This window comes from Camellia sinensis, chromosome 7 (assembly GCF_055761805.1).
Source record: "Camellia sinensis isolate YWXY chromosome 7, ASM5576180v1, whole genome shotgun sequence".
In the NCBI taxonomy this organism is placed as follows: Eukaryota; Viridiplantae; Streptophyta; class Magnoliopsida; order Ericales; family Theaceae; genus Camellia; species Camellia sinensis.
The window spans coordinates 100,279,061-100,292,793 of NC_138967.1; the positions used below are offsets into that span (position 1 = coordinate 100,279,061).

General features: G+C 40.0%; 2 protein-coding genes across 2 annotated transcripts; both read left to right on the top strand.

Moving 5' to 3' along the window:
• The first annotated feature begins 1,835 nt into the window (after positions 1-1,835).
• LOC114315965 (protein FAR1-RELATED SEQUENCE 5-like) lies at positions 1,836-5,879 on the top strand. Its single transcript, XM_082880943.1, has 5 exons — positions 1,836-3,644; positions 3,728-3,799; positions 3,883-3,948; positions 4,022-4,129; positions 5,685-5,879. Exons 1-5 carry the CDS (start codon positions 1,836-1,838, stop codon positions 5,877-5,879), a joined length of 2,250 nt encoding a protein of 749 aa, XP_082737069.1.
• Positions 5,880-7,002: 1,123 nt separating this feature from the next.
• Positions 7,003-7,539, top strand: LOC114259919 (uncharacterized). The gene has a single exon (XM_028199940.2). It carries the CDS (start codon positions 7,003-7,005, stop codon positions 7,537-7,539), a length of 537 nt encoding a protein of 178 aa, XP_028055741.2.
• The last annotated feature ends 6,194 nt before the right edge of the window (positions 7,540-13,733 follow it).

Consider the following 13,733-nt stretch of genomic DNA (forward strand, 5'->3'; position numbering starts at 1 on the left):
GAACTTCACAACATAATACAACCTTTAAAAACCAATTTAAAGTCTTAACAATCATCATAGGAAAGCAAACTTAAATGTTCCAATGTGTTGTGATTCTAACTTCTAATGTTGGAAGAGCAAAGCAAGAAAGTGGCATGCCAAGGAGGTCATAAAAATATTAATGTTGGCTTTCTTCATCAGTGATATCATTGGGTTTATCCATGTGTAATTTCTTACTTTGCATGTTTTTTTTATTAATTTGGGTCACTCTAATCTCAGGTCTTAACAATGCATGAAATAGTTCATGTTCATCTAGTGGAGGTGGATATAGAAGAGACCTAAGTTCCCAACACATGATAAAAAAACACGTGAACCAATTGAAAAAAAATATTTAAAAAATTCAGAAATACTCTTTGTATTACTTTGCTAGGTAGAAATCTCATTTGAACTATCCGAAGGGAACATAGCCGCACATAAAGGAGTTCAACAAATTAAATTAAAAAAATAAAATGACATAACTTATCCTTGCCTACTGTTATCAAGAGCATGTACATAATTTCAGAAAAATTTGAGAGAGAGAAAGAGATTAGTTGATATGATGGGATTGATCACTAATGAATCCTGAAAGCTCAACAAGTGGCATGCATCATGGCTGAATCCTCTTTAAATTTGCTCATTTATAGCTGCTTGGTGATTATGGCCAAAAAATAATCAATAATGCTACGGGTCAGGAAATGTTTATCAGGAAATGGATCATGAATGAGTTGGCATTGACCAACTCATCTTGGTGGAGCCCCCATATGTTATTAAAAAAAAAAAAGAAAAAAAAGAAGAAGAGAAGTTGGAAAGACTAGAGAGAGAAAGTTGAATGCCTTCTCACCATTGTCATTCTTCTCAGAACGAACTGGGGAGAGAAAGAAAGATAAGCGTCATCGGAATAAATTTTATTCACAGAACTCATCTTTGTCGTCGTTTGACTGGTACTCCTCTCTTTCACTTGTGAATTTGGCTATTTTCTTTTATTAAAATGTTTTGTTGATGTTGCAGAAAAGCTATTGTATATATATATATATATAAGAAACCCATCTTCCTCTGAAGTATTTTCTTTTCCAGTTCCTCGTCTCTCTCGCCTTCCTCCGGTGAGACTGCCACTATTGTACATCCTTCCATTTTTTTCCAACCTTTCTACTGACCACAAAATGGCCATAACTAGTTTCAGTGAGACCCATCTCACATTTTTAATTAAAAATTAACAATTAAGATTTTATTACGCTTTTCACAGCTCACTTTCTTGTTGTCTCTAACTTTCTTAAATATATTGCTGAATTTTCTGCTTGAATTTTTACAAATTTTCAGCAAAAAGTTAATAAAATAATTTATTTTTCTTCTTAATTAGGATTTTTGTGGCCTTTGTTATGAATAATTTTTTTTTCTAATTTGTTATTTACATTGTAGAGGTATGGATAAAGAAATATCAAGTGGATCAAATGAGGACTGTGACGAAATTGATATTGAGACTGAAATAGAAGACACAAAAAATGTAGAAGTTGAAATTGAGGATCCTAAAGTGGGAATGACATTTAAGTCAATTGATGAAATTTATGAATATTATTCAAGATATGGGAAGAGAAATGGTTTTGCAGTGTCGAAGAAATATTGTAAAAGGGGAGATGATGGGGAGAAAAGATATGTAACTATTGCTTGTACTCGTGCTGGAAAAGCAAAAAATCAGAACAAGCAATATAGTTAAACTACGCCCACAAACTAAAACGGGATGCAAAGCTGGACTTAATGTAAATTTACAAGGTGATGGAATGTGGATAGTGCGATCCTTAAGACTTGAGCATAACCATGAAATGAGTCCAAGCAAATCTCGTTTTTTCAAGCAAAATAGGATTCTTGAACCACATGTGCAAAGGAGACTTGAATTAAATGATAGTGCAGGAATTAGGATGAACAAAAATTTTACTTCACTTGTGCTTGAAGCTGGAGGGCATGAGAAGTTGTCATATTTAGAGAAAGATTGTAGGAATCATATGGACAAAGTTCGTCGTTTGAAACTCGAGAAAGGAGATGCCACTGCAATGTATGATTATTTTGTGAAAATGCAAGCTGATAATTCAGAATTTTTTTATGTCCTGGATTTGGATGAAGATGGCAAATTACTAAATGTATTTTGGGCTGATGCAAGGAGTAGGGCTGCATTTAAGGAGTTTGGCGATGTGGTTACATTTGACACGACATACTTGGTAAATAAGTATGATATGCCCTTTGCCCCATTTATTGGGGTCAACCATCATGGACAGTCGACATTGTTAGGTTGTGGACTCATTTCACATGAAAATACAGAAACATTTACATGGTTGTTTAAGTCTTGGCTTGCATGCATGTCTGGATGTCCTCCAAATGCTATTATTACAGATCAAGATAAAGCCATGAAAAATGCTATACAAATTGTTTTCCCTAATGTGCGTCATCGATGGTGTTTGTGGCATATCTTGAAAAAATTACCTGAAAAATTGAGAGGATACAAAGAATATGAGGCAATAAAATTTGGTATACAGAATGCAGTTTATGATTCCTTAACAAAAAAGGAGTTTGAAGAAAATTGGAACAAATTGATAGAGAATTATCAACTTGAAGGCAATGAATGGTTATTTGGATTGTTTGAGGATAGACATCAATGGGTACCTGCATTTGTCAACGATATTTTTTGGGCGGGAATGTCAACCACACAACGAAGTGAAAGCATGCATGTATTCTTTGATGGGTACATCAACTCAAAAACCACTTTGAAACAATTTGTGGAGCAATATGAGAATGCTTTGGCGAAGAAGGTGGAAAATGAAAATGGTGAAGAATTTAATTCTCTCAACTCATACATCCCATGCATAACTCAGTATCCATTTGAGAAGCAATTTCAAAAAGCTTACACTATTGCAAAATTTAAGGAGTTCCAACAGGAGGTTGTAGGACAGCTTCATTGCAATTTATCTTTGTATACACAAGGTCCTGATTTTTCTGTATATGAAGTGAGTGAAGATGTTCCATTTGGAGAGAACCTTCGATTAGCAACTTTCATTGTCTATTTTGATAAGGAAAACTTTGACACAAATTGTAGTTGTCGACTGTTCGAGTTTAGGGGAATAGTGTGCAGGCATCAAATTGTGGTATTAATGAAAGAAAGGGTTCATGAGATACCAGACAAGTACATTTTAAGAAGATGGAACAAAAATGTGAAAAGGTGCCATAGTAAAGTGATCATCAATTATAACAACTCTTCAATGTTGCCTGAAACACGTCGGTATAATAAAATGTTCAATGTCTTCAATGATGTGGCTGATTTGGCAACTGATTGTGAAAATAGGTGTGATATGGTGGTCGAACAGTTACTTGAACTAAAAGGGAAATTGAAAGAAGAAGTTGAAATTGATTATGGAAATAATAAGTCTAGTTTTGTGAGTAATCATCATAATTCAACCACTCATGGAGATGGTGTTTCGAAGTCAAAGGAGAGTAGAATCATACTTGATCCAGTCGCTTTACGTCAAAAGGGGAGGCCACCATGTAAAAGGAAACAATCCATGGTTGAAAAAGTTGTTAACAAGAAGAAGAAAGGAGCAAATACCAAGAAAAAGACCATCAACATCCGAGGAAGTGTAGAGGTGTGAAAATTATTTGAATGAGTTAATTTACTATTAAAAAAAAAACTATTATTTTGTTAACTTTCAAATTTTATATTTTGCAGCAATCCGAGTTTGGTGCATCTTTAAATATAGGACTTGTTGATCTTGGTACACAAGAGAGTATTCAAGTGAATGTAAGAAATTTATTTTATTCATTAACTTTATAGTTATATGATTTATTTATAGTTGGATTGTCTAATTGCTTCTTATATGGCAGGAATCTGAAATATTGGGTCCAAGTTTAGAGCAACAAAACATATTTCAAGAAAACTTGTCATACTATGTACGTAATATTCTAGTATGTATTTATTTACATGGTTTTATGAAAATTTAATATATTTTATTTTTTTTGATAGGGGCATCATCATCCATCTCCATCTTTGATATTCGAACATTCAAGTTTCACAAAAATGTTGAATGACATAGTACAATCACAGACTAACAATCCAGAAGAGGACACAATGGTAGAAGTTGAAAATGTCTACATGACAGGGTTGCTTAGACATTTGTTGCCTTTTTTTTTTAAAGTTTATTGAGAATGTTTATATTACATTTTGAGAGACTTATTTGTTAAAACACAATAATTTTTGTGTTGGATTATATAGTTGAACTATTACATTGAAGCATTATCAATTATTAGAGTTTATTGTGAAACATTGAAGTTTTTTTTCATCATGAAATGTGAATTTTTTTTTTTTTCACATTATGAGTAAATTACCATTAAGAATTTTTTTCTTCATTATGAATAAATTTCATTTGTTCTTTAATTTGTGATCTCAACCAAGCCCATTAACAGGTTATGTTTGTCATTAAAAATTAAGAAAAAGTCAATGAGGAGTTGCTAGTAACAATATCAATAAGAGCATGACAAAAATAAAGGTTGCGTTTGGTAGAGTTTTGTAAATGTGATTTGAGAGTATGAGTTGTATTTTGAATTTGTGAGTTGTGGAATTATGATTTGAGTATAGAAAATTTGTTTGGTTATGATTTTTGAAAAGAGTGTTGAATTGAATTTTGAATTGAGTATGGAATTGACAAAAATATTTTTATAAAATAGAGTTTGAATTTATTTTTATAAAATATTTTAAAATTTAAAAAAGTAAAATCGTAATATTTTGAAATTAAAATATTTAAAAATATTCAAAAAATTAAAAAATTAAAAAAATCGTAACATATTTAAATATTAAAATATTTAAAATCTTAACAAAATTAAAATATTTTTAAAATATTTAAATATTTAAAAAATTAAAATATTTTTTAATGAGTGTGAATAATTTTAAATTGAGTGAAAAGGGTCAGCGCTCATCAAGAGATATATAGAAGGCATTCAACTTTCTTTCTCTAGTCTTTCCAACTTCTCTTATTTTTAATTTTTTATTTTTTTAATAACATATGGGAGCTCCACCAAAATGAGTTGGTCAATGCCACCTCATTCATGATCCATTTCCTGATAAACATTTCCTGACCCGTAGCATTATTCAAAAATAATAGAAACTTGATCTATAACTACTTTTTTTTGGAAAACCAAGGATTTATAACCTCCATGTTAATTGAGTCTTACCCTTTTCGTTGTGACTCATAGATGGGTCAAGGAGTGCACCTCATGGGTTGACTCACCCGTTAATGGATACCATGGGTTAACACCTGTCGGCCTATCCTTCTTTTGAAATTCAGTGCCACGTGGCAGTCTCCTATGCCAAATAGGATACAAACATATTCATTTTCATGAGAGGAGATTTGGTTTGATAAAAAAAAATGGAGTTTCTGGTGACTGGTTTTCATTTTGGAGATAGAATTTGCTACAAAAGTTATGGCTATAGATGGAGAGATTATGATAGGTATATGGCGCTGAGGGTAGTGTGAGTTGGTTCTGTAATGATTGAACTGCAAAAATGGGGTCTTCCATTAGAAAAATAGAGTTTTTAGACACTCCATTAGAAAAATGGAGTTCACTCACCCTCAACTTCTCTGCAAGAGACTATGCAAACAATTATGGATCAAGCAAAGTGAAATGAACAGCTGGAAGATATGATGGCTGAGAACGAGCGCTTGCTTAAGGAATTGGCCCTAGAGCTCGCCAAATCCCAGCAAGCCGCATGCCATGATTGGGGTCGATTCCGAGAAAAGAAGGATGATCGACGACGTCGACTTCAGAAACATGATAATGGCAGTGATTCTGACTCACCATCTCAGGAACCCAAAAAGAAGGAATGAGTCGATGTATCCAGCTCATATGAAGGAAGTCCATACGTACGGTACAGGCAAGGGAAATGAAGTGATGATTCGAAAGAAGAAGACAGGCATGACCTTTTCGTATGCCACATTGCACGGGTTGTGCTGCCTAAAAAGTTCAAAGCACCAACGCTCACCCTTTATGACAAAATCATATCCCACTGACCATATTCGTCATTATAAGCAAACGATGATGTTGCATGCTGATGATGAAGCCCTCATGTGTTGAATGTTTCCAAGTATCCTGGGATCGTTGGCTGTTACAAGGTACTATAAGCTGGAGCCAGTGTCAATAAAAAGCTTTCATCAACTCCAAAAATCCTTCAGGGCAAGATTTATCACCAACGAAGTTCAGCCAAAGCAAGCCGACTCTCTCTAGGCAATGCAAATTAAACCGGAAGAGACCCTCTGTGAGTATTCGACACACTATTGGGAATGTTTCAACCTGGTGGATGATGCCTGCAATGATTCCATGGCCATTACCGCCTTTAAAATGAGATTATATCCTGATAGTCCTCTCCGTAGTTCATTGACCGGACGGCCTCCCAAAACAGTTTGGGTGCTAATGAAGAAAGTCGAAGAATATTGTAAGGTGGAAGACGATGCCCTGTGCGTCAAGGCCAGACAGAAAGTTGTTAAGTCGGTTATATCTGGTCTAGTTCAGCCGATAAGCGTCGTGCCATCAAGGAGCCCCGAACCTCCGACTCAGGCTAAGCGAGACCAAAGGTGTGATTCGCGCCGTTCAAGCGATCAGTGTTCACGCTGATCAAATGAACAATATCAAGTGGATAGCAGGCGCACAAGACATTCGGACAAGAAGTATACAAAATTGGCAGAGCCGATCAGTAAGATCTTGTCCAAAGTTCAACATCTTCTGTTCTTTAAATGACCGTCCAAAATGATGGGGCCTCCTGATACAAGGAGAAGGGATAAACGGTGCGAATATCACAAGGACCACAAGCACGATACCGACAGTTGTTACGCGCTGAAGGACCACTTGGAGGAATTGGTACAAGATGGTCAGCTGGCCCAACACGTCTGAAAGAACAATCCATCGAACACGGTAGCCCTATAGCCGGATTCACCTCCACTTGGTGTAATTCGCATGATATACTACCTATCGCCATCAGCCGAGGTACATAAAATTCAGTTGCAACCTAGCCCGCCCAAGCCATTCACACCAGCCAAACGACCCCATGAAACTAGGAGGATTAGCTTCGATGACACCGATCTAGATGGAGTAACTCTCCCCCACGCCGATCCACTCATTGTTGAGCTACGCGTGAATGAGTTCACTGTTGAGTGTGTTCTCATTAATCAGGGAAGCACCTTGGAAATAATGTATTACAAGACGTTTATTAAACTCAGCTTCACTGATTCAGATTTGTTGTCTACTGATTACCTAGGCTTCAATGCCAACCCTGAGTATCCCTTGGGTAAGATCACACTACCAGTACGGGTGAGTACCAGATCAGTAGATATAGAATTTCTGGTCATCAAACTCCCGTCACCACACAATCTCATCATGGGAAGGACTTGGTTGCATACCATGCAGGTTGTGCCGAGCACCTACCATCAACTACTCCGCTTTTTAATTGAGTATGGCATTGAGCATATTCAGGGTTCTCAGAAACTGGCATAGGCATGTTATCTTATTGCTACTGCAAAGAGGCCAACGGAACTGGAAGTAAACTCGATTGAAGTACCAGATCGAGAGAGCCTGAGGACATTGGGAAAATCCCCAACGAAAAGGCAACTGAAGATCTTGATCGGATCGAAATCAATGGGAGTCCTGATAAATTCTTCATGATCGGCACCTCCTTGAGTGAAGTTGATAGACGCGAATTGGTATCCTTCTTACTCAGCAACCTCGATGTGTTTGCGTAGACACCATATAAGATAACGGGGGTGGACCCAGTTGTGGCCCAGCACCATTTAAACGTTGACCTAAAATTCAAACCAATCATTCAGAAAAGTCGGCGGTCAGCCATGGAGCATGCATCGGCCGTTATTTAAAGAAGTTGATAGATTGCTTGATACTGCGACGATTTGCGAAGTAACCTACCCCACTTGGTTCTCCAATACCGTGGTTGTAAAAAAGAAAAATGGATCTTGGCCGGTCCGTATGGAGTTCACGGACTTAAATAAAGCTTGTCTTAAAGATTGTTTTCCTCTTCCTATAATCGACCAACTCGTAGATGTAACAGCACATCATCAACGCATGAGCTTCTTGGACACCTACAGAGGTTATCACCAAATTGCCATGCATCCGAAGGATCAGGAAAAGACTGCATTCCTCACCCCAAGGGGAACCTATTGTTACAAGGTCATGCCCTTCGGGCTGAAGAATACGGGGGCAACTTACCAGAGACTGGTTACCACTATGTTCAAGGAACAGCTCGGCCGCACAATGGAAGTATACATCGATGACATGGTGATGAAATCCAAGGAAAAGGACGCTCATCTAGCCAATTTAGCAGAGACCTTCGGCATTCTACGAAAGTACAAAATAAAACTGAACGCCTCGAAATGTGCATTTGGCATTGGATCCGGCAATTTTCTCGGCTATATTGTCAACCATCGCGGAATAAAGGCCAACCCGAAGCAAATCATAGCAATTCTAAAACTCGGCTCCTCTCCATCGGTCAAAGAAGTTCAGAAGTTGATGGGAATGGCCGCCGCCCTCAACAAGTTTATCAGTCGTTCCTCAGATCACTGCCGACAATTCTTTCACACATTTCGGCAAGGCAAAGCATTTGAATGGACCCCCGAGTGCCAGGCCGCGCTAGATGGCTTGAAAACTTATCTCTGATCAGCACCACTCTTGGCAACTCCATCAGCAGGCGATCGGCTTATTTTGTATCTGGCGGTATCCGATTGGGCGGTCAGTGTCGTGCTATTAAGGGAAGAACTCAAGGAGTAACGACCAATTTACTATCTAAGCAAGGCAATCGAAATGCGATATCTACCACTAAAAAAGCTCATCCTTGCTCTCGTGATGGCTGCAAGAAAGTTTATGCATTATTTCCAGGCTCACACTATAGGGGCACTAATGGACTATCCCCTTCGATCAGCGCTCCGTAGCACGGAAGCATCAGGGTGAGTTTCGAAATGGGCTTTGGAACTCGGCCAGTATGATATCCAGTTTTTGCCTAGAACTGCCATCAAGGGGCAAGTGCTCGTTGACTTTGTAGCCGAATTCACGGGATGCCATGCCGACTTCAAGTCCGATCAAGTGCAACCTAAACCCAACTGGCAAATATATGTTGGAGACATTTGGCAGATGTACTGTGATGGATCATCCAACCAAAGTAACAGCGGGGCAGACGTAGTGATAATGACCCTCGAAGAGGCAATAATCGAACAGACAGTCAAACTGGGATTTGATGCATCGAATAATGAGGCCGAATTCGAAGCATTGCTAACCGGCCTTCGTAATGCACTTCACCTTGGTGCATGACGGTTGTTTGTTTTCTGTGACTCGAAATTAGTCATCAACTAGTTGAAACGGGAGTATGCAGCTAAAAATGACAGCATGGCGGCCTACATGAAAACGGAAAATTCCTTACTCAAGAAATTTGACCACCACGAATTGAATCAGATAACCCGGGATCAGAACACTCACGTGGATGCCCTTGCTTGCCTAGCCTCCGCCATTAACTCAAAAGCCAAATGAACAATCAAAGTAGGGTTCATCCTAGAGCTAAGCATCACCTCTTCTGAACCAGTTCAGATTTACATCCTTGAACTAGGACCAAGTTGGATGGACCCTATTGCTGCATTCCTTTCCTCAGAACAGCTCCCAACGGATAAAAAAGAAGCCCACAAATTGCAAAATAAAGCCCTGCGATACTATCTGGATCCGCAGGGAAAGCTTTACAAAAAATCTCTCTCTAGGCTGTACTTGAAATGTGTTCACCCAGATAAAGTTGAGGAACTCTTGGCCGAAATACATAAAGGTAGCTGTGGCGCCCATTCTGGAGGACGCTCATTGCCCCACCGAGCCGAAACACAAGGGTATTATTGGCAGACCATACGAATAGATGTCGAGAACTACGTAATGAAGTGCGAACAATGCCAAAAGTTTTCCCCTTTAACTCATCTGTTTGCCGAAGAACTAAACTTTATTTCTAGTCCTTGGTCATTCGCTCAACGAGGACTTGACATCGTCGGACCATTACCATGGGCTCCAGGGAACAAGCGATTCCTGATCATCTCAACAGATTAATTTACAAACTGGTTCAAAGCAGAGGTGTTAACACACATTCGAGATGTCGATGTCAAACGTTTTGTATGGAACAAAATCATAACACGATTCGGCATACCGAGAGCACTTGTCTCCAATAACGGCACTCAATTTGATTGTGGCGTCTATCGGGAATTATGCAACACTTATGGTATCTGGCCCTACTTTTCCTAGCCGACATACCTACAAAGCAACGATCAGGCGGAGGCTTCCAATAAAGTGATCCTGGACGGCATCAAGAAACGGTTGGAAAAAGCCAAAGGTAGGTCGGTCGAAGAATTGCCCAGTGTGTTATGGGCTCATCGCACTACTCCAAGACGATTTACTGGGGAAACGCTGTTCGCCTGTGCGTTGGAACACATGTAATTATCCCCCTTGAGATTGGCCTACCAATGCTAAAATCCAGGGTTTTTGACATGGGTCGTAATGACATGATGTTGGCCTTAGATCTGACACTGATTGAAGAACGCCGAGATCATGCCCTTACATGCATGGCGCGGTATCAGCAACAGCTCACCAAGTCATACAACCAGCGCGTACAGTTGCGTCGTTATACACCTGGAGAATTGGTCCCCAAGAAAGTGCTTCCTACTACTAAGAATCCAGCAAACGGTAAATTAGGCCCCAACTGGGACGACCCTTATTAGATTGATTCAATTGCCAGAACAGAGGCGTATCGACTTTAAGACATGGCTTGCAGAAGTTTTCCATGCCCCTGGAATTCCACATATTTGCGTAAATTTTATCATTAAGCCAACTTATATGGCGTGCTAGTTTGTTTCTAATTTTTGTTGTTATGTTAATGTAATGTGTACACATCTACAAATTCCATAATGCAATGCCCATTTTTATTGTCGTCTCGTTAATAATGGTTAAATAAGCCTTTGAATTTGGAGCACCCTTCGTGGATATCATGATTGGCCAATACAAAGACTCCGAATTCAGAGCGCCTTCGTGGATATCACGTTTGGACCGAACAAGCCTCCGAATTTAGAGCGCTATTTGTGGATATCACATTTGGGCCAAATAAGCCTCTGAATTCAAAGCGCCCTTCGTGGATATCACGATTGGCCCATACAAAGACTCCGAATTCGGAGCGCCCTTCGTGGATATCACATTTGGGCCGAATAAGCCTCTGAATTCGAAGCACCCTTCGTGGATATCACGGTTGGCCCATTCAAAGACTCCGAATTCGGAGCGCCCTTCGTGGATATCGCGTTTGGGTCGAATAAGCCTCCGAATTCGGCGCTCCCTTCGTGGATATCACGTTTGGGCTGAATAAGCCTCCGAATTCGGAGCGCCCTTCGTGGATATCACGATTGGCCAATACAAAGACTCCGAATTCGGAGCACCCTTCGTGGATATCACGATTGGCCAATACAAAGACTCCGAATTCGAAGCGCCCTTCGTGGCTATCACGATTGGCCAATACAAAGACTCTGAATTCGGAGCGCCTTTTGTGGATATCATGATTGGCCCATACAAAGACTCCGAATTCGGAGCGCCCTTAGTGGATATCACGTTTAGGCCGAATAAGCCTCTGAATTTGGAGCGCCCTTCATGGATATCACGATTGGCCAATACAAAGATTCTGAATTCAGAGCGCCCTTCGTGGATATCACGATTGGCCAATACAACGACTCCGAATTCGGAGTTCCCTTCGTGGGTATCCCGATTGGCCTATACAAAGACTCTGAATTCAGAGCGCATTTTGTGGATAACACGTTTGGACCGAATAAGCCTCCGAATTCGAAGCGCCCTTCGTGGATATCACGATTGGTCAATACAAAGACTCCGAATTCAGAGCGCCCTTCATGGATATTACGATTGGCTAATACAAAGACTCTGAATTTCGAGCATCCTTCGTGGATATCACGTTTAGGCCGAACATGTCTCCAAATTCGGAGCGCCTATCACGTTTGGGGCAAATAAGCCTTCGAATTCGGAGTGCCCTTCGTGGATGTCACGATTGGTCAATATAAAGCCTTCGAATTCGGAGCGCCTTTCGTGGATATCACAATTGGCACATACAAAGAATCTAAATTTGGAGCGCCCGTCGTGGATATCATGTTTGGGCCGAATAAGCCTCTGAATTCGGAGCGCCCTTTGTGGATATCACAATTGGCCCATATAAAGACTCCGAATTCGGAACGCCTTTTGTGGATATCACGTTTGGGCCGAATAAGCCTTCGAATTTGGAGCGCCCTTCGTGGATATCATGATTGGCCAATACAAAGACTCTGAATTCGAAGCGCCCTTCGTAGATATCATGTTTGGGCCAAATAAGCCTCCAAATTCAGAGCGCCCTCCATGGATATCACGATTGGCCCATACAAATACTCCAAATTTTGAAGGCCCTTTGTATTTGGCAATGGAACAGCATGAACCAACATACAATTGTCACAAGTTGATACGAACATTAATAATAATAAAAAAACATGTAACAAATATTTATTTATTTCGCCGAAAAGGTACAAATACGTGGCTTTTGACAAATTCAAAAGTACATTATGTTTATTGATATCTAAGTCTTCTTCGACTTGGCACCCTCTTCATCATCGGTTTTCTCAGTGTCATAAGCTTTGAAAAGAAACTCGTAATTCTGATCCAGAGGTGACGCCAAATCGACACCCACGGCTTATAGAGCCTTAATTCATCCATGCTTAAATCCACAATTTTCGCATCGCCAAACATCATTAGCTAACTTTTCTCTAGTCTTTTCAATACCAATTTTTCGGCTATCAAAAAAGCCTTGTTCATATGCCCTTGTTCTTATAGTTTCTCTTGCGAACAAGCTCGTCGTATCACGATTGGCAATGGCATGATCAAGAAGGCACTGGTTTACTCTTTCCGTCACAATCGGGTTCGTTTGACCCAGCGACTACATTTCGGAAGCCTTAGCTTTTTTCAGCTCGTTCTCGGCCTTTTCTACGCGATGTTCCAAACTTCGAATGCAGCCATCTTTCTATTCTATCTCTCTTCGCGCGGCATGAAGGGGCATGCCGATTTCGTAAGAGATGTATAGTTCCTTTAACACTCCGTGGGCACCCTCTCAAAAAAATTTGTAATCAGGCCAACCGACCATTGATTACTAGACTTCGAGCGGAAAAATTTGTCGAGTAAACTCGACTGCCACATTTGGATCGCGGATAATGGAATCCGCTTCGGTCATTAGTTCATTCCCAACAAAAATCGAAAAACTCAATGGGCGTAGTGGCCTGTTTGTTTCGTTTTGCGAACAAGGGGAGCTCCCTCGTTGCTGCCTCTCCTTTCTTGGTGACTTCTCTACCCTGCCCTTTCTTGCAACACCTCTCATGCTCCTCCGACGTCCTGTTACCCATTCGTGCAGGTTCACCACCTCTTCGATTCATTTCTAAGTCCAGTTTAGCCAACGTCCTGTCGTCCCCTCTACTGTTAAAGAATACTCTTCTTGACATACAAATTTCCTCAGTTCGACACAATGCCCTTTTCCCTCTCGCACTCTGTTGAATTTGAGCAAACTATATTTAACGACAGCGCAGGACCCATGCACGCCTAGCCCCCCCCTCCACTTATTAATTACGGATGCAGCGTTCCCGAAGCGACCACTT

Bases quoted from the DNA above. Each gene is read 5' to 3' on its own strand.
- LOC114315965 (XM_082880943.1), top strand. From the start codon at position 1,836: ATGAGTCCAAGCAAATCTCGTTTTTTCAAGCAAAATAGGATTCTTGAA. The intron at 3,645-3,727 runs GTGTGAAAATTA...TATATTTTGCAG, and splicing joins ACATCCGAGGAAGTGTAGAG to CAATCCGAGTTTGGTGCATC. The intron at 3,800-3,882 runs GTAAGAAATTTA...CTTATATGGCAG, and splicing joins AAGAGAGTATTCAAGTGAAT to GAATCTGAAATATTGGGTCC.
- LOC114259919 (XM_028199940.2), top strand. From the start codon at position 7,003: ATGATATACTACCTATCGCCATCAGCCGAGGTACATAAAATTCAGTTG.